Source organism: Helicoverpa armigera, chromosome 30 (assembly GCF_030705265.1).
Source record: "Helicoverpa armigera isolate CAAS_96S chromosome 30, ASM3070526v1, whole genome shotgun sequence".
Lineage (NCBI taxonomy): Eukaryota > Metazoa > Arthropoda > Insecta > Lepidoptera > Noctuidae > Helicoverpa > Helicoverpa armigera.
In genome coordinates, this window is record NC_087149.1 from 1,952,518 (window position 1) to 1,976,598 (window position 24,081).

At 36.0% G+C, this 24,081-nt stretch overlaps 2 protein-coding genes across 2 annotated transcripts in view; both read right to left on the bottom strand.

Annotated features, from left to right (window-relative positions):
* Positions 1 to 262: 262 nt before the first annotated feature.
* Positions 263 to 7,814, bottom strand: LOC110382464 (otolith matrix protein OMM-64). Its single transcript, XM_064042989.1, has 11 exons — positions 7,607 to 7,814; positions 6,840 to 6,938; positions 5,902 to 6,107; positions 5,372 to 5,474; positions 4,707 to 4,817; positions 4,022 to 4,129; positions 3,429 to 3,555; positions 2,908 to 3,140; positions 2,318 to 2,440; positions 1,822 to 1,912; positions 263 to 1,462 (listed from the first exon to the last, which is right to left on the bottom strand). Exons 1-11 carry the CDS (start codon positions 7,652 to 7,654, stop codon positions 1,290 to 1,292), a joined length of 1,422 nt encoding a protein of 473 aa, XP_063899059.1. The 5' UTR covers positions 7,655 to 7,814; the 3' UTR covers positions 263 to 1,289.
* A 2,249-nt stretch (positions 7,815 to 10,063) lies between these two features.
* The window catches only part of Slmb (supernumerary limbs), a 29,568-nt gene continuing 15,550 nt past the window's right edge, over positions 10,064 to 24,081 (bottom strand). The window contains exons 10-12 of the mRNA XM_064042855.1: positions 22,866 to 22,983; positions 21,912 to 22,091; positions 10,064 to 21,398 (exon numbers count right to left, since the gene is read on the bottom strand). Of these exons, the coding sequence (XP_063898925.1) occupies positions 21,912 to 22,091; positions 22,866 to 22,983 (298 nt within the window). The 3' untranslated portion in view covers positions 10,064 to 21,398. The remainder of the gene's footprint in view (positions 21,399 to 21,911; positions 22,092 to 22,865; positions 22,984 to 24,081) is intronic.

A 24,081-nucleotide genomic window follows, 5' to 3' on the forward strand; every position in this document is an offset into this window, starting at 1 on the left:
TTTTTAACGACGTCAAAAATCATCAAATGCCCCCTCCCGCTGTGGGTGACGCGCGGTGAGGGAGTGTCAGACTCTTACTGACTAAACACCGTCGTATTCCGTCGTAGGCCTTTTTATGTGCTAGGGCCGCGGTATCTCTTTCGAACAACCCGATGGATAACCTTCCTAACGTTATGGAAATCCACCGTCAATATATTGCGTGGCTAAGTCCAGACTCGACCAAATACTAAACAGAGGTAAAAATGAAAGAAACAACAACGTGCAATTAAAATGTATATTTTATTAAACAAATAGTTTTATTTACAAATCTTAACACTAACTTACACTATAGGTACTAAAATTAAGTCCTTACGTTTAAAAACTTTACTTGAATTTGTCCTAAAAAACTCTATCGAGGTACCGTGGATTGTATAAGCTTAATATTATGTCTCGATATTCTAAAATAGTTTTTACACCTTTAATTTGAAACAATAAAAGTCGTGGTGGCCTAGTAAAGAACCTAGGGTGTGGGTTTGATTCCAGTTCAGGCAAGTACCAATGCAACTTTTCTAAGTTTGTATGTACTTTCTAAGTATATCTTGGAATCTAATGCCTGATAAAAAGGTGAAGGAAAACATCTTGAGGAGACCTGGACTACATAGTCTGATATCAGCAACCCGCATTGAGCAAGCGTGGTGATTAATGCTCAATCCTTCTCCGTGTGAGAGGAGGCCGCAGCCCAGCAGTGGGACGATAAAAAGGCTGTAACAGTATATTGGAAACAAATATCTTAATATCCAGTCTAACCAAGGGGTATCGGGTTGCCCGGGTAACTGGGTTGAGGAGGTCAGATAGGGCAGTCGCTCCTTGTAAATGGTACTCGGCTAGATCCAGTTAGACTGGAAGCCGACCCCAACATAGTAGGGAAAAGGCTCGGGAGATGAAATTGGAAACAAATAGGTTTAGTTTATGACAATAAAGATTAAAACGGATGTGCTCTTTTACACGCAATTTGTGAAGAATATAGACAAAATTGGTTTTAAGACCCAAAAAAACTATTCTCAATTTAGCAAATTCTATTCAACATTCTATTTCCAATTTTAAAACATTAACACAACTGTGAATTCATCACGAAAAACTACTGAACCGATTGAGATATAATTTGGTTATGACACAAGTTATAAACAATTGTCAAATCGGTACACGATTAAAAGGATTTTTTCATATTTAATTCATCAACATCAAACTTCAAGGTCATCTTGAAACTCAAGGTCATCCGAGAAATTCAAGGTCATCTTTTAAGGTCAAGGTCAGGCCGCTTTTAGAGTGTCGTCTATCTCTGCGAGTGCCATGGCAGCGGCTCTGAGCTGGTCGGCCTGCCTCCTGGCGCTGTCGGTTAAAGCTGATAGACTCTGACGTAATGTGGCTACTCTTGCACTGACGCGTTTTCTCTCTGCTAGTAGAAGTTCTTTTGCTTTCGTTCCTGGAATGAGAAATTTTGGTGTTATTTAATTCCTGGTTTTTTGAATACAAGAAAGTATACATAGAAAAGGTTTTTTACTGAAACTCAGATCGTCTTTATTTTATGTATAAATACATATGTATCTTCAATTTATCAAATACAAAGTTAGACACAGGGTCCAAAATATCCTTGTGCAGCTGTGATTTTTTCCAAATTGTTTACTTTTTTGTTAAAATACCTAACCAAATACATAAGCTTTATTAACCAAGGGACTTGAAAAAAGGAATCAGTCCTAGAAACAATTCGATTGATTTTTTTTCCTTTTTTGCTATAAATCAAGTAGAAAACCAATAATCTCCAAAATAAAAAGCAGTTCTTACCTAATAAAGGTAAGTAGTCACTCGCTCTCTCCGCTCGTATGTCCAGGGTGAACCAGTCGTCCAAATCATCGGAGTCTGAAGACGGTAACTCCTGAAAACCAATATAATAATAGTGATTAATAATTCCTTCTCTGCGTGAGAAGAAGCCGCAGCCTACTGAACGTTCATTTGAATATATATGGCAGTCGTTTTCAAGAATTCAAGAACTAGAAAGTCTTGATGAATATCTCATATAGTTCGCCCGGGTAACTGGGTTGAGGTCAGAGAGGCAGTCGCTCCTTGTAAAACACTGGCATTCAGCTACATCCGATTAGACTGGAAGCAGACCTCAACATAGTTGGGAAAAAGCGCAGAAAGAAGAAGGAAAGTTCGTCATGTATGTATATGGTTGATTCTACGAATGTCGCAAAACTTTTATTGCACTTCTTTATTTAAGACACAAAAATATTATTATAATAAAAAACTTAAATTGTCGCTTCTATAATGTCAAACTTACATCATAAAGACTGCCATCTTCAGAGCGGCTCTCAGCATCGCTGGGAACCTCTTCATCCATCATCTCCGGCTTCATGATGCGCTGCTTCTTACTGTCCTCACCTTCTGAGCCTTCTGCGAACTCCTAGCAAAGAAAGAAAGAAAAAATATTTATTGACACAATACAAAATAGAAATAAAAAGTACAAAAATAACAATAGGTTGCGCCAAATAGGTCCAGTTCAGCATTATGCCAGACAGCTAGTGTCTGACGCTGGTTTTCAACTGGACCTATGAGGAGTTGCGGGTGTCGATCGGTATGAAATGATTAATGCTCTAGAGAGAAATATAATAAAACTACTAAACATAGCAGAGAATATAACAAATTGAGTACATTCATGGAAACTGCCGGGAGTTACCGCGGCGCTGGTACATAAAGGGCTTTAGAAGGAACATGGTGGGTTTTAGTCAGTAAGAGTCTGACACTCATTTGATGATCTTCCATAAAAAATATCATTCAATAATTTTCATTTCCATAAAAGATTCAATTCATTTTAAAATACAATTGTGTAGAAATATTGATGCAGTTAATACAACAAATTAAAAATCTTACCTCCTCATCCAACTCATATTCGTCATCATCCAAAAATTCCTCTTCATCGATAATTTCATCAAAATCATCATTTTTCACTTCCGACTTCGAGACTTTCTCTTTCGACTTCTCCTTCTCTAGCGGCTTGAAAGGCGCCGGGGTTTCGACTTCCAACGACTTCTTATGTATAACTGTTGGTTTCACAGACTTGTGGTTTTTGAAAGTCGGTTTATTGGACTTTGTGTCTGATTTTTCTGAAATGGTAAAATATCTACATATAGTGAATGATATTGAGAGCTGGTGTAGGTTATTTTTCTTTCAGAATTTTAAGAATTTCGAAGCCAAAATGACTAGAATAACAGTACATATTAAGAGTGAACGAAATCCAATATTATGTTACGTTCAAAATATTTGCGTGACTTCTGAAAACCATAATAAGTACTGATATCAAAAATACATAATAAGTACATAAGTCCAAGGTCGAAATCTTACAAGCGGAAAGTTTCAAGGTCAATTTTTTCAAAAATAATAATAATACTCACGTGATCTATTCAAACTATTATTATTATTAGCTCGAACGTGTTTGACGACTTTCTTCTGACTGTCAGACTTTGATCCCGATTTCTTAACTTCGAACATACGTTGTACGGTCGATCCTTCGTCTGTTGACTGAAAAAAGTATACCTATTTTAGTATATTTATCCTAAATAATATGAAGGAAGTGAGTTAGTTTGTTACCTTTTCACAGTATAACTAATAATGGACTAATTGGAATGTTCGATATGATAGAACTAGCTTCTGCCGGCGGTTTCACCCGCATCCCGTGGGGACTACTTCCCGTAACGGGATAAAAAGTAGCCTATAGCCTTCCTCGATAAATGGGCTATCTAACACTGAAAGAATTTTTCAAATCGGACTAGTAGTTCCTGAGATTAGCGCGTTCAAACAAACAAACAAACTCTTCAGCTTTATAATATTAGTATAGATTAAATACACCAACAGCAATACATACACTAGTCTAGCGACTAATATCGATGTGGCTTCTGCGTATGTACATGTATGTATGGATGTGGCTTCTGTCCTTTTTGTCTCAGGCTTTACCCGGGTGCAGGAAGTTGGTATAAATGTGAGTTACCTGTTCAGTCTCATCGTCTCCGTCGCTCATATCTTCGGGAACAGCTTTGGTGGCAGTCCTCTTGATCAAAGCGTTCTTAGCCAGTTTCAGAGTTTTCACTTGGCTTTGCTAGAAATACAAACAAAACAATATTAACTTATTATTCACTCAGTCATTTGACTATTTTTGGTAGTCGTTACGGGTAGTCAGAAGCCAGAAAGTCTGACGGTCAGTCTTGCAAAGAGGTATTGAGTTGCCCAGGAAGTTACCCAGTCAGAAGTTAGTAAAATATCGGCACTTAGATGCATTTGGTTAGATTGGAAGCCGACTCCATAGTTGGGAAAAGGCTCGGCAGATGATGACATTAATTTGAAATCTTGGGATAATTCAACCAAAGTTCATGGCCAGTTTCTAATCTATGGCTCTATAAACTAGCTGTTCCCTGAGGTTTCACTCGCATAAAAATTCATCTATAGTCTTTCTCAATAAATGGGCTATCTAACACTGAAATATTTTTTTCAAATCTGACCAGCCGTTCCTAGCGTACAGTCAACTTCAGGACAGTGGTAACAGTTTTATAGGAAAATCGTACTTATTACTATTGAGTTAAGTTAAGGTGTATGACAGTTACCACTAATGTGCAGTCTGCCGTACAAACAAACAAACTCTTCAGCTTTATAATATTAGTACATATTTGAAGAAATACCTCGTAAATGAAGTCATCATCATCGGTGGAGGCCTGGTCTTCATCTTTATCGGCCTTTATGATCTTAAACGTTTTCTTCTTTGCTTTCTGATCACCGTCTCCTAACATGCGCTGTGGAGAAGAGAAACAATACTTAGATAGTCAAGTATTTAATAGAAAAATATAATTTATAACTAAATATATTTATTTATTTTTTTACTGCACACTTAACAATAAATATATATAAAAAATCAAGAAAGTTTATGTACAACAGCGAGCTTAACCCAGAATTGGGTTCTCTTACAGCCAACCTTAAAGCCATAGAGATATTTGATAGAGGATAGATTCTTAATTTATTAACTACTGATTATACAATGTTAGTACGTAAGAAATGATTTATTGTTCTACATTTATACAATTAATATCTCAATTGACTAATTGTGATCGGCTGATTGGTTGTCTCTGGTTGTTTGACGTGATAAGTTCGTGGAGGGGATAGCCGTCAAACAGTCAGAGCCAACAGGAGGTCGGCAGTCTTTCTTTGGCTGTGCTAGTGAAGAACTAATAACGATTGTAATTGTGATGTTATCTAAGTAAAATTGTTCTTCGAATAAACACCGTGGACGTTTTATTCCATCACCGTCAGATATATACTTACATTAGTTAGGTAAATAATAATATATTACCAGTAGATCATCCGTGTCGTTGCCATCATCCTCCTCAGGCTTAGCTTTAGGTATATCAGTCTCATCTTGTAGTTTCGCTTCCACAACATGGCCGTCTGTCTTTCTGTAAATATTTGTTAGTTAAAATAAATATCTAGGAAATAAGTTTAGGGTAGATTAAAGTAAGTTGCTATCAAAGAAGTGGATAAAAAAATTATCAATAAGTATCATAGTTTTGTTACAGTTACAGCCTTTGCATCGTCCCACTACTGGGCTGCGGCCTCCTCTCACACGGAGAAGGATTGAGCGTTAATCACCACGCTTGCTCAATGCGAGTTGGTGATTTCAGACTTTTTAGACCTTCGATGTTTTCCTTCACCTTTTTATCAGCCATTGGTGTCTGAGATATACTTAGAAAGTACATACAAACATAAAAAAAATTGCACTGGTACTTGCCTGATCTGGAATCTAACCCACATACTCACACTTGAGAGATTGGTTCTTTACCCTTTTGGTAGGTCACCACGATTACTTAAAAATAACAAAATTACCTGATCAAAAACGCATCCAAATCGTCCGGCAGCTCATCTCCATTGTTCGTGCTGTCCATATTATTCAGCTGCTCCTCAATGTTCTGCGTCATATTGCTGGTATCATCCGCTGTGTCCGCGGTGGACGTCTGCATGGCTTCCGTCTCGTTACTCTGTGTGGTCTCCTGGTCTATTGTGAGCGCGTGGTCGGTGTCAACTTGTTTAGTCTAGGATGTAGAATTTCATAGGAATAAAAATCTTTGGTCAACCGTTTTTATTAAGACCTATTAAGGGTTGGACCACATCTGGCAGCACTGAATCGCATTTGTTCCGCCTGTGCTACCACATGCTGCAGTGTTCTGCCGCTGCGAACGCATGCGTTAGCATACTGCGAACTGGTGAAACTGATACTGTGAACTGGTAAAAGAACATGCTATCGCGCGCTTCAGCGTTCCGGAGTCTCCCTGCCGACCATTGCATTTTGTCCGTGATGCCGATCGCCTCGAGGATTCCGCCGCGTGCTGTCGCATTACGCTTTCTGTCTCGGACTAGCAAATAGCAGTTCTAAGAGACAAAAAGAGAAAGGGCGACGGAAAAGGCGATTCCGTGCTGCCAGATGTGGTCCAACCCTAAAGGTACTTAAGGAACGTCAATAGCTAGGTGCATGGTTCCAATGACTAGGTTTTATGGAGAAGTCTGGCATAGACTGAATATTTTATAGTTTGATTTAGAGAAAATTATACAATGCGAGTTGAACTAAGAAGTTATAAAAGAAAATTATGATAAACACTAATTTTACTAAGTTAATAAAACGTGTGATAATCAAGCACAATTTTTTTTTAAGACATTTAAAAACCAATATGCACATTAGCATAAAAAACATCTTCCTTTCTTCTGAACTTAGTACGTAGTTCAACATAATGATTATACTGGTCATATAATGGTTTGAACAAACTTACCGTTTGAACATAATCATCATCAGTGAGCACTCCTTCACTGAGCCACTCTTCCTGACCTTCCTCCATCACATCCTCACCTTCTGGCTCCGGTTCTAAGTACTGCAAACAACATGGAGTAATATAAGTCTTCTTCTTATCGAGTGAGCAGCAGGTTTAATCACCTAGCAAGCCCTGGTGTCAGTTTTCTCAAATCCTGATGGTCTCTGATGTGGAATTGTGACAACGATTGCTTTAGTTAGAGTAACATTCGGGGACATCGGCTTTAGGTGCCCTTCTAGGCTTGGGGTTATAACAGTCAGTGGGTCGTCTTAGAACACCTCCAACTTCCAGACTCAGGGCTGCTTTGTGAGTCTCTAAAACCCATTAAAACACAGCGATTTCGGCCCATCCCGGGAATCGAAACCCGAGACCTGGTGGGCCAAAGTGTAGCAAAGACTATGCACTAAATTTGGAACTAAGAAAATTTTTTTTTATTACAGGGTGTGAGAAATAGTTGCCTTAGTCGTGGGTAAAACCATTACCAACTGTTTCAGTCTTTATGAGCTTACAAAACTCTATGAAATCCACCTCCAAGATGAGCCACTGTCCAAATATCGTGTTGTATTGTGATTCAAGGCATATCAATCGATATAGAAATTTATAAGCATAAATAATAACTCGAGTTTAACATTAAAATGGTAAATAACAAGTTCTTTGAATAAATAAATGTAATAAAAGGCAGAAGGAAGCATTCACAAGAAAAAAATGAAAATTATATGCTATCATACCTCTTCGTATTTCGACATCTTAGTCGGCGGTTCTTCAACATCAGACATTGCAAAACTGAACTAAAAGGTTTTTCTTTCTATTTCTGTGCAATAAAACATTTAAATAACATAATTTATCTCATAAAGCTTTACTTTCTTTACAGAATTTACGGAATTATAACCTCAATCCGGTTTCAATCAATCGATGTTCCAGTGTTCCAATATTTGTATGTTTTGTCTCACAATATTATGATTTATAAACAGAGAGGGAATTATACAAGGCTTAAGATGTGGAATAATTCAGTATGGCAATGGAACGCACTGCGACGCTAGCAGAGTTTTGACAGTTATAGGGAAGTCCAGGGACAATATTTAAATCGATCGATTATAATTTTTTACCAGACGATTTCCCGTGGCTCACCCACGTTTCATTGCTCATCCACGTGCCCGGGATACCGGAACAAAATATGTTACTCGGGAAGAAAATTTTTCAAGTCGGTTCAGTTTAAAAAAAAAGTTTCTTTTTTATTATATTAGTATGTAGGTATAGATAATCGTCATATATATTACACTAGCTTTCCGCCCGCGGCTTCGCCCGCGTGGAATTCGGTTATATTGGACACACAGCGCCATCTACAATCCATCCATCAAGCAAACAATATTTTTGTTTTCCCTCGGGAATATCTATTTTTTTCGGGATAAAAAGTACCCTATTATTTAATCCGGACTTCTAACTTTACGTCTGCAAAATTTCAAAGCAATCGGTTCAGAAGTTACGGCGTGAAAGCGGAACAAACAAACAAACAAACAAACTCACTTTCCCATTTATAATATTAGTAAGGAGTAAGGATAAGGATTTTATGTAGCGACTATGCTTTCGAAGCTTTAAGTTTCTTCTCTTACCGAGTAAGTCTTAGGGCAAAAACTTCATTTCTTTACACAAGTGTCTAATGTCAAAATGCTATCTAGCTGGTAATCAAATCAATAGTACACTATTGGGAACGGCATGAGACTGGTTCTATGTAGTTCTCAACATGTAGGTAATTAAGTTTACTGAAAATAAAGTTAGATGACTGGACTTACTGTCTTGCTCTAGCGATATCTCGACGAAAAAAAAACAGAAGTAGAAAAAAATACCATTTACAATAGACATTTATTTATTTATCAATAAAGAAATTTGTCATTATTTACACAATTTCACAATATTTTCGTTTAAATTTAATTTGTAGATACAGTACTTATTACAAAACGATAAAGCAGTCTATTTATTTTTTAAACGATTGTACGCGACGCGATGGCGTCTTGGGGAGATATGGTACCTAAGGGACGGCGGAAATGTACTTCGATTTTGGCTGTTTCTTTAGTTAATTAATAAGCAATATGAAATTGGATAGCAATGAAAGAACCGCCGAAATAAACCCGCTTTTATTAGGTTGTTATATATGTAACTGGCTACGTAATGGGATCTAAGGTATAGCTAATAACGACGTTCTTCCATCCAAGGATCGTAGCGCCATGAAATTACATTTTTACAAGCGTGTTTTTCTTGTTCTAAACTACCTATTCCTTATTCATGCGGAGGCATCTACTTTACAGTTTTAATAGAAAAAAATGAAAACATATTCTTGTGTACAACTTAGCCATCATGATCTGACTGACTGATTTGTCACTGATGTACATACCCTGGCACCACGGAGGACCAAATTTAATTATTTAAAAATCTTTGCTCACAAATCGAAATACATATCCGTCACCGATTCAAAGCACTTTTAATCGATATAAAGATTAATAGCATCAAACGGCATTGCCATTAAAATAAAAAACTATATTACAACTGTCATTTACATTTCCCGCCATTTTTGCAAAACTAACGCTACATTATTACCTGAGAAATATCTCTGTACTTCACTAACTGGACTGTACCTCTTTCTGCATTTAAGTAGTCTTGCTTAATTATCTAAATAATAGATTGTTAACTTTCGCGATTTATGTACTTACACATATTTATAAAATCGGGACGTAAAGCGAGGTAGGTATGCCGAATTGCACTGATCCGGTAAAGAAAATACTTTAAAGTACATAGTATCGCATAGTGTTTTAGTCCCGATTGATTTATGACTAAATCAATTTAATGGAATGATCAAAATTGATTATTCAGCTCCAGAAGTTCCGAAGTCTGTGTTCCTCTTATAGGTACTACTGACATCCTAAGTCCGGTAAAAAAAAATCATTTGTGAGGCTGAACCTATGTACATACATAGATACTTATAAAATTATCATAGTATTTTTTTCTTTTAGCTTCAAACGGTGAAACTAGACTAGAAATAACCCAACTCTACAAGCTTTGCTTAAATCACAGCACGTCAAAATACATGGTAGGTACTCTAGTCAGGAGGGTCATGCATGACTGTCACATTTCGTCCTTCTCATAGCTGTGGAAAAATAAATAAAAAAGGAACTAAAAAAAACAAAACCCAATAAAATAAATTAAATTAATTTAATTATAAACAAGCAATATATACAAAGATTGCGATAATTCGGTATTAAAATATACATGATGCGTGTATTTTTGAAATTATATTATAATCCAAACTAAAGTCTATTATTTTTTGTGTAAGCACACAATACTTGGCAGTTTTCAGTTAGAAATTATTTGACACTTTTTATAAAAATAATAATAATGCCCTTCTAACCGATTGTCGGTTATGACGGCTGTTCTCATATAAGGAGATCAGCCAGTTGCGCAGGACATATTATAGTTCACAAGCATTTGCTTGGACACAGGTGCACTCACTATTCCCTCACTCTCATAGTCCGAAGGTTCGACAATCCGACACCAGCGAAGAGAGATCAAGAAAAAAATAATAGAATTAATATGGATTACAACAAAAACAAAACTGTAAACAAAAGAGAAAATGAAAAACTTAATCAAATACATTTTGAATTAAATTAAAATAACATAACATAAAGGCTGGTGTTACCTAATGAAAAAAATATACTAAAAAAGGGAATAAAAGGAACTGGTAGTTTTATCGCACTCGTACTGGGCAACATTTTGAATACTTTTCAACCATACTTTTAAAATTATTGTCATATTATAGAAATTTTATTCACACAACCAAAAAACGCGGACATTCATACAAAATAATAAACTTAAAAGTTAAATAAGTATCAGTTCTTACTACTATACTTTTTTTTAATTATATTTTTCTATCATACTTTTTTTTTGCTTTTTATACAGTGCCAATGTAGTAATATACAGAAAGACCAATAAAATTAATCTAGATTAAAAATATGTTTTTTTTTAATTGTTTGAATCTATATACGCTTCAAAGATTGACGCATATACATACAGGTATTCTGCCAAATTGAAAAAAAATACATATAAATATTTTTCATAATATATGAAAATCGTAAGGATAGGTGTTGAAAAAGTACACATGTTTTGGAGATTCTTAGAGCCTCTTATTATTTATTGTATTTCTGATAAAAACATAATGAAATGAAAAAATAGTCTCCGAATTTTGACTTGACTTAGAAAGATCCACCTGTGTATGAATAAACCTCTTTTTGAAACCATTGAATGTCATTAATTTCGGACTTCAATTATATTTCTATCTCAAGCTTTCAAAATACAACTAGAAAGAGAGGACTACCATAACCTTGACTAAATCTTCTATCTCTTTCTCGCTATACTTGTTAAAAAGAGACAGCAATATTTTTGCTCGATTTAAAATGGTAATAAAAGATGCCTCCTTTTTGGGAAGTCAGTTGAAAAAGGATTATTATCATGCTACTTCGTCTGTCTATCTTTCCTGATTTCAGATCATGATATTAAACTATTGTTAGTTTCTGTGGTTTGGCTCACACACCAAACTTTCCGCACTCGGATAAATATGCCTACATCTTTAATCTGAGCTAACACAGTACCAAGATTCACTTATATCATAAACATTTGCAGACAGACCTAAATTCTCACAGTTTAAATTATTTCTCAAATGAATTGGTTCTAAAAAGGTCTATAGCGCAGCCAAACACAAAATTCAAACCGAGAACAAAATGACTAGCGGAGATGTCATAACGGAAAATCTCCTAAGAAAGTAGCGCGACAACATGCGGGTGTTCGGGGGACGAGGAATGTTACTGTCTCATTTAGAACCCACCCATTTTTTGTAAAACCAAAAATCTACGACTGATGTGTCAAATAACCTTGTTGGTTTACTCGTATAGTTATCGGCACGAATCTTGAGCTCTGACCTTCACCAGCGCAAAAGTAATTCAATTGGGTCCCTTTTGTGGTATGAAGTGAGGCGCAGGGGCGGGCTAAAGCCGTGATTGGCCCGCAGCGCATCGCGTCATAGCCGTCACTCGGGATTGGTTCTTTGCTAATAAATCACTTCTGCGCAGATGTAGGTCAGAGCTATTCGTGCCGATAACTATACGTTACTTGACCTACAAGAAGGCGCCCTACCTACCTTATGGCACCTCCGCTATTTTTCCTTTCTCCGTAATGAAGCAAGACTACTTATACGCTCGGAGCTTTACGGAATTCAAGTCAAACATCCCATTATCTTTACATCCTGTTATATTTGCTAAAGGTAAAATCTAATATATCTTTTTTATAATCTTTTGAACGCCATATTGGTGTTTTTTTACATCACATTTGATAATGGTACGCGTTTCTGCTTAGCGCTTTCAGAGAGAAATCGACTTTGTTGGTATAGATTGAAGGTCCAAAATTAATAATAATTTATCAGTTTTAATAACAAAAGAATTTTTAATAAAGTCTACCTAATGTAGAGACCTACATCATCATCATCATCATCTCAGGCGGCGGACGTCTACTGCTGAACATAGACTTCCCCCTTAGATCTCCACAGATACCTGTTGGAGGCGACCTACGCTGGCAGTTTATTATGCCAGGTTGATATCAAAATCAATTCAATCTATACTTTTTGCTACGATTTTTGCAAGATTAAAAAACAGCCAATTTCCCTCTGAAAACGCCAAATATAATCTGTATTGTACTTAGCCTAAATTAACTATCTAGCGTCAAAATTATCATGTTTTTTTTTATTATTTTATTTTAATTAATTACATATTTCTAAAGCGTATTCATTTCCAATCTGATTTTGCACTTGGTTTTGTCACAGAATGAGTTTTTAAGACTGGTTAACCTGCTTACAAGTTTTCCGATAACATAAACTTCAGTTTTTCCTTAAAACAACTGTTTATTTTTAAAATTGAATTTAATAATTCATAGAAAACAGTTGTTTTAAGAGAACTGACGTGTATATTGTCGGTGACCTTGGGTTTTAGAAGACATTAATGTGATCAAGTCTAAATTAACTCAACGTAAAATAAAGATTCAATCGATGTATGTACAAGCCTTTTTTGTGGTCGTTATGTCAAACTAACAACTGACGACCATTGGTAATATGTATTGTAAATTAGTACGCATGATCCTACATTGCTCATCTAAGTTGGACTTTACAAGAGACTATGACTCTTGAGTTGATGTCGGTGTTTCTTCTCAAGGTAAATAGGAAATGCAGACTTCGTCTCACTTTTAAAGAGCTTTTTACGGGTACTTGAAAGTATTATTTAAGTTATTTGGGATATAAATCACTTGTGTGCATACATGCGGCAGTAGGATGCGTCATTTCAGCTTACATGAGCTCGGTTGGTCAAACTTGGTTTGGTAAAATTTTCGGTTTTTTCTGATCTTATTTTTCGTTGAGTTAGATGGCTATATTCCATTCGATTAGGCACTTAAAAGATACACAATCATGATATGACTTTTTATACAAATACATAATTAACAAATAAACGACTGCTTAAAATAATGATACAATTGATTATTATTATTGTATGTTTTTTAAATAAAAAGTCCTACCAGATTGTCTATTTTTAATTAAGTGCCTACTCAAATGAAGTATAAGTTTTAAAATTATTCTGACAAGAAAAACAAAAAAGTGATATTTTCCACAGCCCGTACACAAAGACAGACAGACAAGAAATTAAAATACAAATACATAGTACAGTGTAGCTTCAGTACTGAATAGACAAAATGACTTAGGCCAAAGTTCACTGACAGTCAGGTTTCTTAAAACAAATGTTTACTAGATGAAAATTCAATGTGACAAAAAGCATGTTAAATGAAAAAAAGAAATTGGTTGCCTGTAAAGTCGGTATACGGGCGAAAGTTTTACGTGACAACGACTTTGAGTCTCTCTCGCTCTTAGGCGGGCTAACTGTGCTCGAGTGGAAGGGATGCGTGCCTTTCACTTTTTATGTCTGTCTCTCTCGCTCTTAGGCGGGCTAACCATGCCCGAGTGGAAGGGACGCGTGCCTCTCGTTCGCTCTCATTGTGAGCGCATAACGTGAGCGGAGCGTAACGCAGTTTCTTGAAGTGTCACCCGGCAAACCAATTTATAAGACGTTGTCACGTTAAAAATGGATTAGTCCGTCTTCTAGATAATCCTCAAATAATGGACACGTATTTTATCTTTTCTCTCACAAACAAATAACAACGAAGATATAACACGATTGAATATTGTGTTACGTCACTTTTAGGTACAAATTTTACATAGACGTGACGCGAGCCACTCTCAATCTTTGTGGCGTTATATTTTAGTAAATATTTACAGCCTTACTCATAAACGTGAATTAAATAATAAGTAATGCTTAAGGGCTGTTTAAGTAATATTCTTACTTATAAACGTTGCTTAAGCATGTCTTAACTAATTAACCCAAATACTTAATCACTGCTTAAGGCTTTAAGTAGTAATTAGTTAAAATGATGCTTAGAAGATGATTAGATGTTTTTGATATGTAAGGCTGTCAATGTTTTGTTAAAATAAAAAATACGTTTCCAATATTTTTTGATAATCTAAAATATGGACTAATGAGAATCAATGCTCAATCCTTCTCCGTGTGAGAGGAGGCCTGTGCCCAGCAGTGGGACGATAAAAAGGCTGTAACAGTAAAAGGAGAATCACTATATTTTTACTCTGTCATCACACCTATAATATTCATAGTAAACAATTGTTTTAAGAAAACTGACGTTTATATTGTCGATAAACTTGGGCCTAGATAAAGAATCGGTAGTATGATAGCTAAAACAGATATTAATAGCCTGTAAGTTGTCCTCACAAGGTTTAGGCATTTAGGCACAATTTTATTGCTTTAAGCCAAGCCTTGTAACACTTAAAGCATTTATTGCCAGATCAAAAAAAAGCTAGCTAAGTTCGTAGCTAAGTGTAATAAGTTCTGTCTCAAAAATGAAAAGTTGTGGCATACCTTTTAATTTATAACGTTGAAATTGAAATATCATACTGTTCAGGTACATTCTTTTTCGTTGCCTAAAAATACTTTTTCTTACTGTTTTTGAAAACAGTTGAGAGACAAAGGTAGCTTCGGTATCTGTTATTGTTACTGTTTTGACTTTCCTACAATAGATGTTAAAATATTACTTACGTTAGCAATATATGCTTTAAGTCCCAAGGCTTGTTACTATTTTATATTATTTCATAACTGTACAAAATAGACCATTTAGAAAGTAGTAACTCTATATTTTGTTCTTTTTCACGAAATTATATATAATTCAACCATTTATCTAGTCACTAGCTGTTTTCCTGCGATTTCACCCGCGTCCAGTGGGCACTACTGCCCGTACCGAGATAAAATATAGCCTATGTTACTCGGGAAGAGTGCAGCTTTCCAACAGTGAAAGAATTTTTCAAATCGGTCCCGTAGATTCGGAGCCTTTAGGGTACAAACCAATAAAATGGTGTTCTCTATATTATATTTCTGGTATTTCTAGTCTAGTAGATATAAAATAAAGTCGTGTTAGTTACACTTCTTATAACTCAAGAATGGCTGAACCGATTTAGCTGAAAATTAGAGAGGAGGCAGCTTGGACCCGGGAGAAGGACTTGGGATACTTTTTGTCACTATATTGCTACGGGAAGCAGTTACCTCAGGACGCGGGTGAAACCGCGGGCGGAAACTAATATTAGTAAAGCACTGGTACTCAGCTACATCCGGTTAGACTGGAAGCCGACCCCAACATAGTTGGGAAAAAAGGCTCGGAGGATGATCTCTTGATCTCTCTCTACCACAAAATGGTCTATTTTGTACTGTATAAACTATTCTATTAATATGAGTGGCGTTCAAAAGACATCCCGTTATCTGAATATTATTTATTTATTTATTAATATATATATATTTAATCTAATATAGTTGATTGTGTCACTAAATACTTTTCAGGCAAGGCATTTTAAAGTTTTAAGTAGGAGCGTTTTTTATTCTCTTACTGGCAGTTACTAACTATGGACGAAAAGTGTCCATAAAAAGGTAATAAGTACTTAAAGCAAATAACATTTTTTTATATACAACGTAATTTATTTAGATGTAAAAGGAAACATATTTACATACATACTTGAAATCTGACAGCCATACTACAAAAACTTAAACATGTATCGAACACTTGTCTAAAAACAGTGGCTTCAAAATGGACCTTATTTCAACGTCATAATCCGACTTAGACAAGTGTTGAACAGACGTTTAAAAGTTTTTGTGGTACGACGGTATGTGCCTAGCGTGAGTTTTGAAAGTTAACTCTCTCTACGTAAATTAATTACATAGCATTAATATAAGAACTGTTAAAGGCTGTCATCGGCACTTGGTCGTATTATAAACGTGCTCACTCACTAAATAATAAAAGTTATTATCCGTAGAAATAAATGAAACTGTAATATTCAATCCGGGGCTGCGGGATAGTTCGCGCTCATTACCTTGGCGCTGGTACATACGCGGCCTAGGACGGAACACGACGGTGTTTAGTCAGTAAGAGTCTGACACTCCCTCACCGCGCGTAACCCACAGCGGGAGGGGGCATTTGATGACTTTAGACGTCGTTAAAAACGACTGTTTATTCCAGCCAAGTTATAATTACGTAACGAAAGTTTTAACTTACAAAACTCGGAATCGGCACTCTATGAGCCAATTTCACCGAAAACACAAACGACATTTTTCTTAAAACTATTTACGTTTCAAAATAAACAGTTTATTTCTTAGTTATTTTAAGAAAAACTAACGTATATCTTATCGGTAAAGTTTGGTTCAAATAACTCTAGCCAAATTATAAAACTTAGTTTTTAAAAGTACCGATTTTAATGCTATGTTTAGACCTTTGTTAAAACTAGTACTAAACATGGTACTTTTTTAAGACCAAGTTTTCTAATAAGGTCTAAAATTCTTGGGCAGATTTGTATATAGTATCTCAATACATCACAAAACGTCCATAGACAATTAGGAATTAACAGTGTCAAACGACCAAAGAGTACACATTAAAATAATTTAAGCTATCATATAGGAATATGATAAAATAATGTACAAGCAAGTTATAAAAAAATCACTCATAAGGCATCTAAATAAGTATAATTTTTATTAAAATTTCTAGTTTAAGACCCGTTTATATACTCCGTGCTGGGTTTGGAGCATATAGACGGACCCTAAGCTAGAATTTGGCTTAAAAAATTATACATAGACATTTTCACCAACACGAAATTTCATTCAACATTTTCAAATAACCTTTCAGTCTAACTAGACACAGCTGAATTAAAAAATACTGCATACATGTATTAAAATCATAGACAAAGATCTTTTTTTTTTTAAGTAAAATGACAAGCGCAGTGTCAGAGACAGTTCAAAAGAGTATCATCATATTTTCAATATTTAAAAAAAGAATAAAAAACGCTCTACCCTCATTAAATTTACAATTAAAATTACACCTACACTAATTCACTTTTTTATTATTTATTTTTTTACAAAATAATTATTACAATTAAACCACTGAATATCGCACACGTAACACATTTTTTTAATGAAAAAAAAAAACTTTTCAATATAATCTAGCATTTACTTTATCGAAAAAATATTAACAGAAAAAAAAAACTATTTTTTTTTGTCTACTCTACTAATTACATTATGTCAGTGCAGTCGGAGGAAAAATCATTTAAATATTGTTAAAAAAAATGAATTTACTATTTTACAGTTACAGAAAAAAAGTACTTACAAGGCTGATTTTTCCAATTACAAACTTTATTCCATTCAGTTAAAGTTCTAAATACAAAAGTGACAACTTTTTTTATTAAAACCTTCACTGAAAAATAATCCATTCAAATATTAAAAAAAGACTCATTCGTGGTTCAATTTAGAGATTCTAAAGAGGCCTCAAGCACCAAAGAGTATATAGTTGGACTTACAAACCAGGCAAGCCTTGGACCCAGTTGCACCATTTAACTATAACGATAACCGAAATACTGTCAGTAGTCAAATCGCCGATGTGAGCAATGCGCGGCAAGTATACGGCTGGTTGTGGTTTGGTTATCGTTATAGTTAAATGATGCAACTTACCATTATAGTCACAGTTTAAATATATTCTTGTGTAAGTAATGAAGCTACGTACTAACGTTCGTAATAATGTCACTCACACACGCATGTGCTTGATGCACGACACTCCATAACACATGATACACATAATATAAAGAACATAATCTAATGTCGGGACATCTTCCACACACGGTCGGTTATCCCCATGCTAAGTTATTAATTAACTTGTATTATGGGTGCTAACACAACTCATAAACTACACATATACATATTTATAAATACATATTATAACACCCAGACCACGGCCAACAAGCATGCTCATCACACAAATGTCGACCGAACCGGAAATCGAACCTTGAACCTCAGGTTTAGCAGTCCGGCATGGTGACCATTGCGCCATCGAGGTCGTCATTGCGGACATAAAAGCTCGTCGATGCACATGAGTGTGTGAATGACATTTACGAACGTCAGTAGGTACGTCAAGAACAGATTTGAAGGCAGACTATAGTTTTTTCTCCGACTGCACTCGGACTCAGACATTTCTCATCAGTGCGTTACAATATTATTTTATATTTACAATATAGCGTCGTAATCCTTGATGAATGTTTTATAGAATATTTTTAATGGCTTTAAGATACTTTAAAATTACTAATTTTCAAAATAAACAGAGTACAACCCCTTCGTAAGTTGCTTACAAGTGTAAAATCGGGGTATATCATCATCATCATCTCAGGCGGCGGACGTCCACTGCTGAACATAGGCCTCCCCCTTAGATCTCCACAGATACCTGAGGCGACCTGCATCCAGCGTGCCTAAAGTTAGTCAATTGGCTGCGCAGTAGAAAATTTTGATCGTAAACTATCTCCTGCGCACATAAACTGTGTCATTAAACAAATTGTACGTAATTTTGTATGAATATTAACTTTTTTCTACATGAATTATTCCACGTCAGAGGCCGCCATCATCCTCCGAGCGTTTTTCCCAACTATGTTGGGGTCGGCTTCCAGTCTAACCGGATGTAGCTGAGTACCAGTGTGCCACAAGGAGCAACTGCCTATCTGACCTCCTCAACCCAGTGACCCGGGCAACCCGATACCCATTGGTTAGACTGGCGTCAGACTTACTGGCTTCTGACTACCCGTAACGACTGTAAAGGATGTTCCACGTCAGGCGGATTTGAGAAAATTCTGACACTAGGCCTTGTTAGGTTTATAAACCTGCAGCTCACTCGAAAACTTGAAATAATATCAGCCATTAAAAACATTCTATAAGAAATGTAAATCAGTGTATTTGTCAATTTCCTTCTTTTTTATATAAAAATAGATTTTGGTCAATTTCAATAACATATCTATCTGTGGTTTTATCTAGAGATAGGAGTTTTTCATAACTTGTATGGGACTGTCAGCATCCTATCTCTGGAAACAGCATCTACAGATACATAAGTTATTGAAATCCACAGTATAACAAACAATTTTACGAATCTTCTCAAGTCTTACAGCCAGTTTCTTCATCAAAAGCCAAAGTACTTTCATAAAGTAAAAGTAAAAAATCTAATTCGTTTTTTTTTTCAGGCTAAAGTAACAGCAAAACTCATGGTTCATCATCATCATCATCATAATCATCTCAGGCATAGGACGTCCACTGCTGAACATAGGCCTCCCCCTTAGATCTCCACAGATACCTGTTGGAGGCGACCTGACATAAGGTCGTCTGTCCACCTCGTTGGTGGACGTCCTACGCTGCGCTTGCTAGTCCGTGGTCTCCACTCCAGCACTAACTCATAGTTAAAATCGTGAAAAAAGCTAATTTGACCGTTACTTTTACTTTATGACATTACTTTGGCTTTTACTTTTGATGAAGAAACTGGTTGTAAGTTAGCAGATAGACCGTGGGTATTATACAAAACGTTGATAACAATACGACAAATAATTGGATACTTTAACAATACTAGTATGTAAGTATGTTCTTTAAGTGTTTTCCAAAAAAAACATCACAAATGGAAACTGAATAGAACACTATATAAACAAACAGGTTTGGTTAACTAACCTGTGATATCTTGCAGACTGACTTTTTGGAGCAATTATTATTATTTTTAGCATAAACTTGTAGCAAAAGAGGAAAATTAAATATATTCAAATTATTTTTTATCACGGGCGACCACGGCCGATTTCGGCCACAGCGGCTGTTCTCATATAAGGAGATCAGTCAGCTGCGCAGGACATATTATAGTGCACGAGCACTTGCTTGGACACAGGTGCACTCACTGTTCCTTCACTCTCATGGCGCGATGGGACGGCAATCTGACACCACCGGAGAGAGATCAGGATTTTTTATATGGAGACTGAGAATGTGTAGTTCAATTTATTGTCGTTTTGTGATCAACACTTTGTAGCTGTTTCATCTCACGAAAGCGGTTGAAACATACTTGTGTGTAAATGTACATTCACATTGTCTTCGTTACAAAAGTTTACCATGAATATAGTTCGCATCACATAAATTTGCAATTCTGAAGTAAGGCATTTGACTCTCACGCATATATAGTCAAGAAACTTTGCTTGTCTGAAGTTATCTACAATAGGCATGATGACTGAAAAAAGTAATTAATCCGTCTTTTAGATAACCTTAAAATAATGGACACGTATTTTTTATTTTCTCTCACAAACAAAAAACAACGAAGATATAACACGATTCAATTTTGTCTTACGTCACGTCTGAGTACTCTCAATCTTTGTAAACTTTCTATTGTTCTTAAATATAATGTTCTCAAATAAATATTTACTGTTTTGTGAAAATAAAAAAAAGGGGCGAATATTTTTGGTCAGTCTAAAATGCGAACTAATAAGAATCACAATTTTTTACCCTGTCATCATGCCTATTGGCTCCACAGTAGCCAAAAATGTATATAAAACTGTACTGCACATGCATGACCCAATACATGGAAATATTGTGAAAATATTTTCGAACCGTTTGGGGTTGAAACACTCGGGTCATAGGACCCTATTTAAAGATCTATCTAGGCGGCTGGTTGACCAAAAGGCTGGCTATTACCTCGGACAAAGAATCAGCATGGCGATCCAACGAGGTAATGCTGCCAGCCTCTTGGGTACGCTCCCAGTCGACAGCGATGGGGACGAATTTTTTGACGCTTTTTGTATTAGAATAGTTTTTAATTCAATTGCAAATTTATATGGTGCGAACTATTTTCTTCACGTAAAATACAGTTATAGAACTCACAATATTCTTGAACTTTTTGAAGAAATTAATCTTCTAGTTTATACAAAGTCCGGGTTTTCGTAGGAAGTGTGGCGATGCCGTTATCCCGTCGTCATGGTAACGATGTAAACAGTCGTAAGTGACGTTTGTCACGAGGCCACGCCTCTGGGGTACAAGTCTTATATTGTCCTTAAATAAATAACTGAAAGAGAAAAATAGGAATTAATAGAGGCTATGTTATGGAAGGATGCAATTAGAAGTTGCAATGGAAGGAATTAATAATAACGGTTGTGTTCAAGTTAAATAAAAAGGAAGAGAAAAATATATAGGACAAGTTCTCGATGTAAAGAAATAATTGTTTGATGGACTACATTATCAATAGTTGAATTTAATTGACTTGTTAATTTTATAATTTAAATAATATATAAACAAAAATTTTCGATAAACTAAATAGGTAATACAGAAAAAATTGATTAATTAAGAAAACATGACAGAAATATCACTTGCTTTAATTGAGTTTTTGACGCAGCTGAATCGTCAAAAATCGATAAATAGTGAGAAACAAAATTTATTTTTATTTCTAGAGAGATAATATATAAAAAAAACACAAAATAGTTTAGACAACTATCACTCCTATGAAGATTATTTACCAAGTTAATAACCTACTCAAAAAATATCATATTGGTTAAAAAACAGTATAGTAAAAACACCTTACCTAATCATACAGATCATGATCAACCAACTCGTGGTCGGAGGAGCGTGACAGCGGCGGCGCGGGCGCGGGCGAGGCCCCGCCGTAGTTCAGGAAGTCCCACACGAGGATCGTGTCGTCGTGTGAGGACGAAACTATTTGAAACTCGTCGAACTGCAGTCTGAACACGCGGCCCGTGTGCTCCTGTGCGAAACGGGGGAGAGGTCACAAAAGGAATTTAAAACAATAAATATATATATAAAACTAGCTTTTGCCCGCGGTTTCACCCGCGTCACGTAGCCGGATAGTGACAAAACTATCCTAAACCTTCTCTCGGGCCTCAGTTACCTCCCCTCTAATTTTCAGCCAAATCGGTCAAGCCGTTTTCATGGTATGTCGTGACAACGGAAACCAAGTTTAATTTTTTTATATATATAGATATACTTCTGTATTGAAAACCTTTGGAAAGTCGGCTAAACCATGTTGGATATTGGCATCTTTCACCATCATTCCCATACAAATGAACGCCGAGTGAAAGAAAAATAAATACAAAATAAACATTCTAGTTTAAGGGGAATTTAAAATCAATAAAAAATCTATATTGAAAACCGCATATCAGACGCTTCATTTTCGCCTTTCACTCGAAATGTATGAACATAAAATAAACTACGAAAACGCATTTGCTAATAAAATGATCCTAAGATGTTTAGCATTCCGATACGAGTGAACGCCAAGGGAAAGAAAAATGGTTACAAAAGAGACTTCTTTCAGGTTCAGCTATAAAAAAATATATTCAGAAAAAGACGGTTAAGTTGTCAACCTCCTTTTTTGACCTGCAAGTGATCAGTTATTTGGTAATTGTAACCTAGTTTGGTGAACATGGTGGGCTTTTTGACGCTAAAAGTACTGATTTTCATCCTAATTTGATTATTTTGATGTAGAAAACTCTGTGTGTATGGATGCAAGATGTGAACTCACCACGAGTGTCCTCAGACAGAGCTCTTGGTGCGGCGTACGCACGTCGAGTGCTGCGGGTAAGTCCCACACTTTGATTTTACCGTCGTAAGCGCCGCTCACTATCCGCTTGTTGTCAAATCTGTAATAGTTTATATAAGAATAGGTATATTATTTAAATTACATGGTAAATCATTCTTTTTACATAGAGGTAGTTTTAAGGTGCGTCTACATCTGGCGAATGTACCGCAAATGTGCTGCCCGCGAGCTACCTGCGCGAAGTCGCGGCAATGGTTCAATGCGCCTCTTTACCGCAACTAATGCAAGCATGTCTGTTCTCATATTACGATCAGCAGAGTTACATAGTAAGTGTTTTTAAGAAAAGTATTTTTTAAGAACATGTGGTGTTTGCCTGCAATAGGTTATGTGTATCAATTTTTAATATACATAATGCCGGGACACCTTTTCACACACGGTCGGTTAGCCCCATGGTAAGTTATTAATTAACTTGTGTTATGTATGGGTGCTAACACAACTGATAAACTACATATAGCTACATATATACATATTTATAAATACATATTGTAACACCCAGACCACGGCCAACAAGCATGCTCATCACACAAATGTCGACCGAACCGGGAATCCGGGAACCCGGGACCTCAAAATTGAATAAATAAATAATAAACAAATAAAAATATGATATTGTATTCAGTACACATCATGAACCCTAACCCTGAAATATGAATCCTACCCTAGAACATGAACCCTACCCCAGAAACGTGAACCTTACCCCAAAAAAGTGAACCCCACATCAAAATTACTCACCGTATACACCTCACAAGCTCTTCATGTCCCTCCAACACCCGTATACACTGTCCGCACTCAATATCCCACAGTCGGATAGTGTTGTCGGATGAACCCGAGACCACCAGTCGGTCTCGGTACTGCAGGCACGCGATGCCTCGCTTGTGACCGTTCAGCGTGGGGATAAACTCATAGGACTTTAAGAACCCTACCAACGTGAACCCTGACCTCACAACATGAACCCTTCGACTAAAAAGTGAACCCTGCTACTAAAAAGTGAACCCTAGTCTAAAACATGAACCCTTATCTAAAAACGAACCCTTTCTTTAAAAACTGAACCCTATCCTAGAAACATGAACCCTATCCTAAAAACATGAACCCTGACCCAAAAAAGTGAACACTACATAAAAAATATGAACCTTACTTTAAAAAA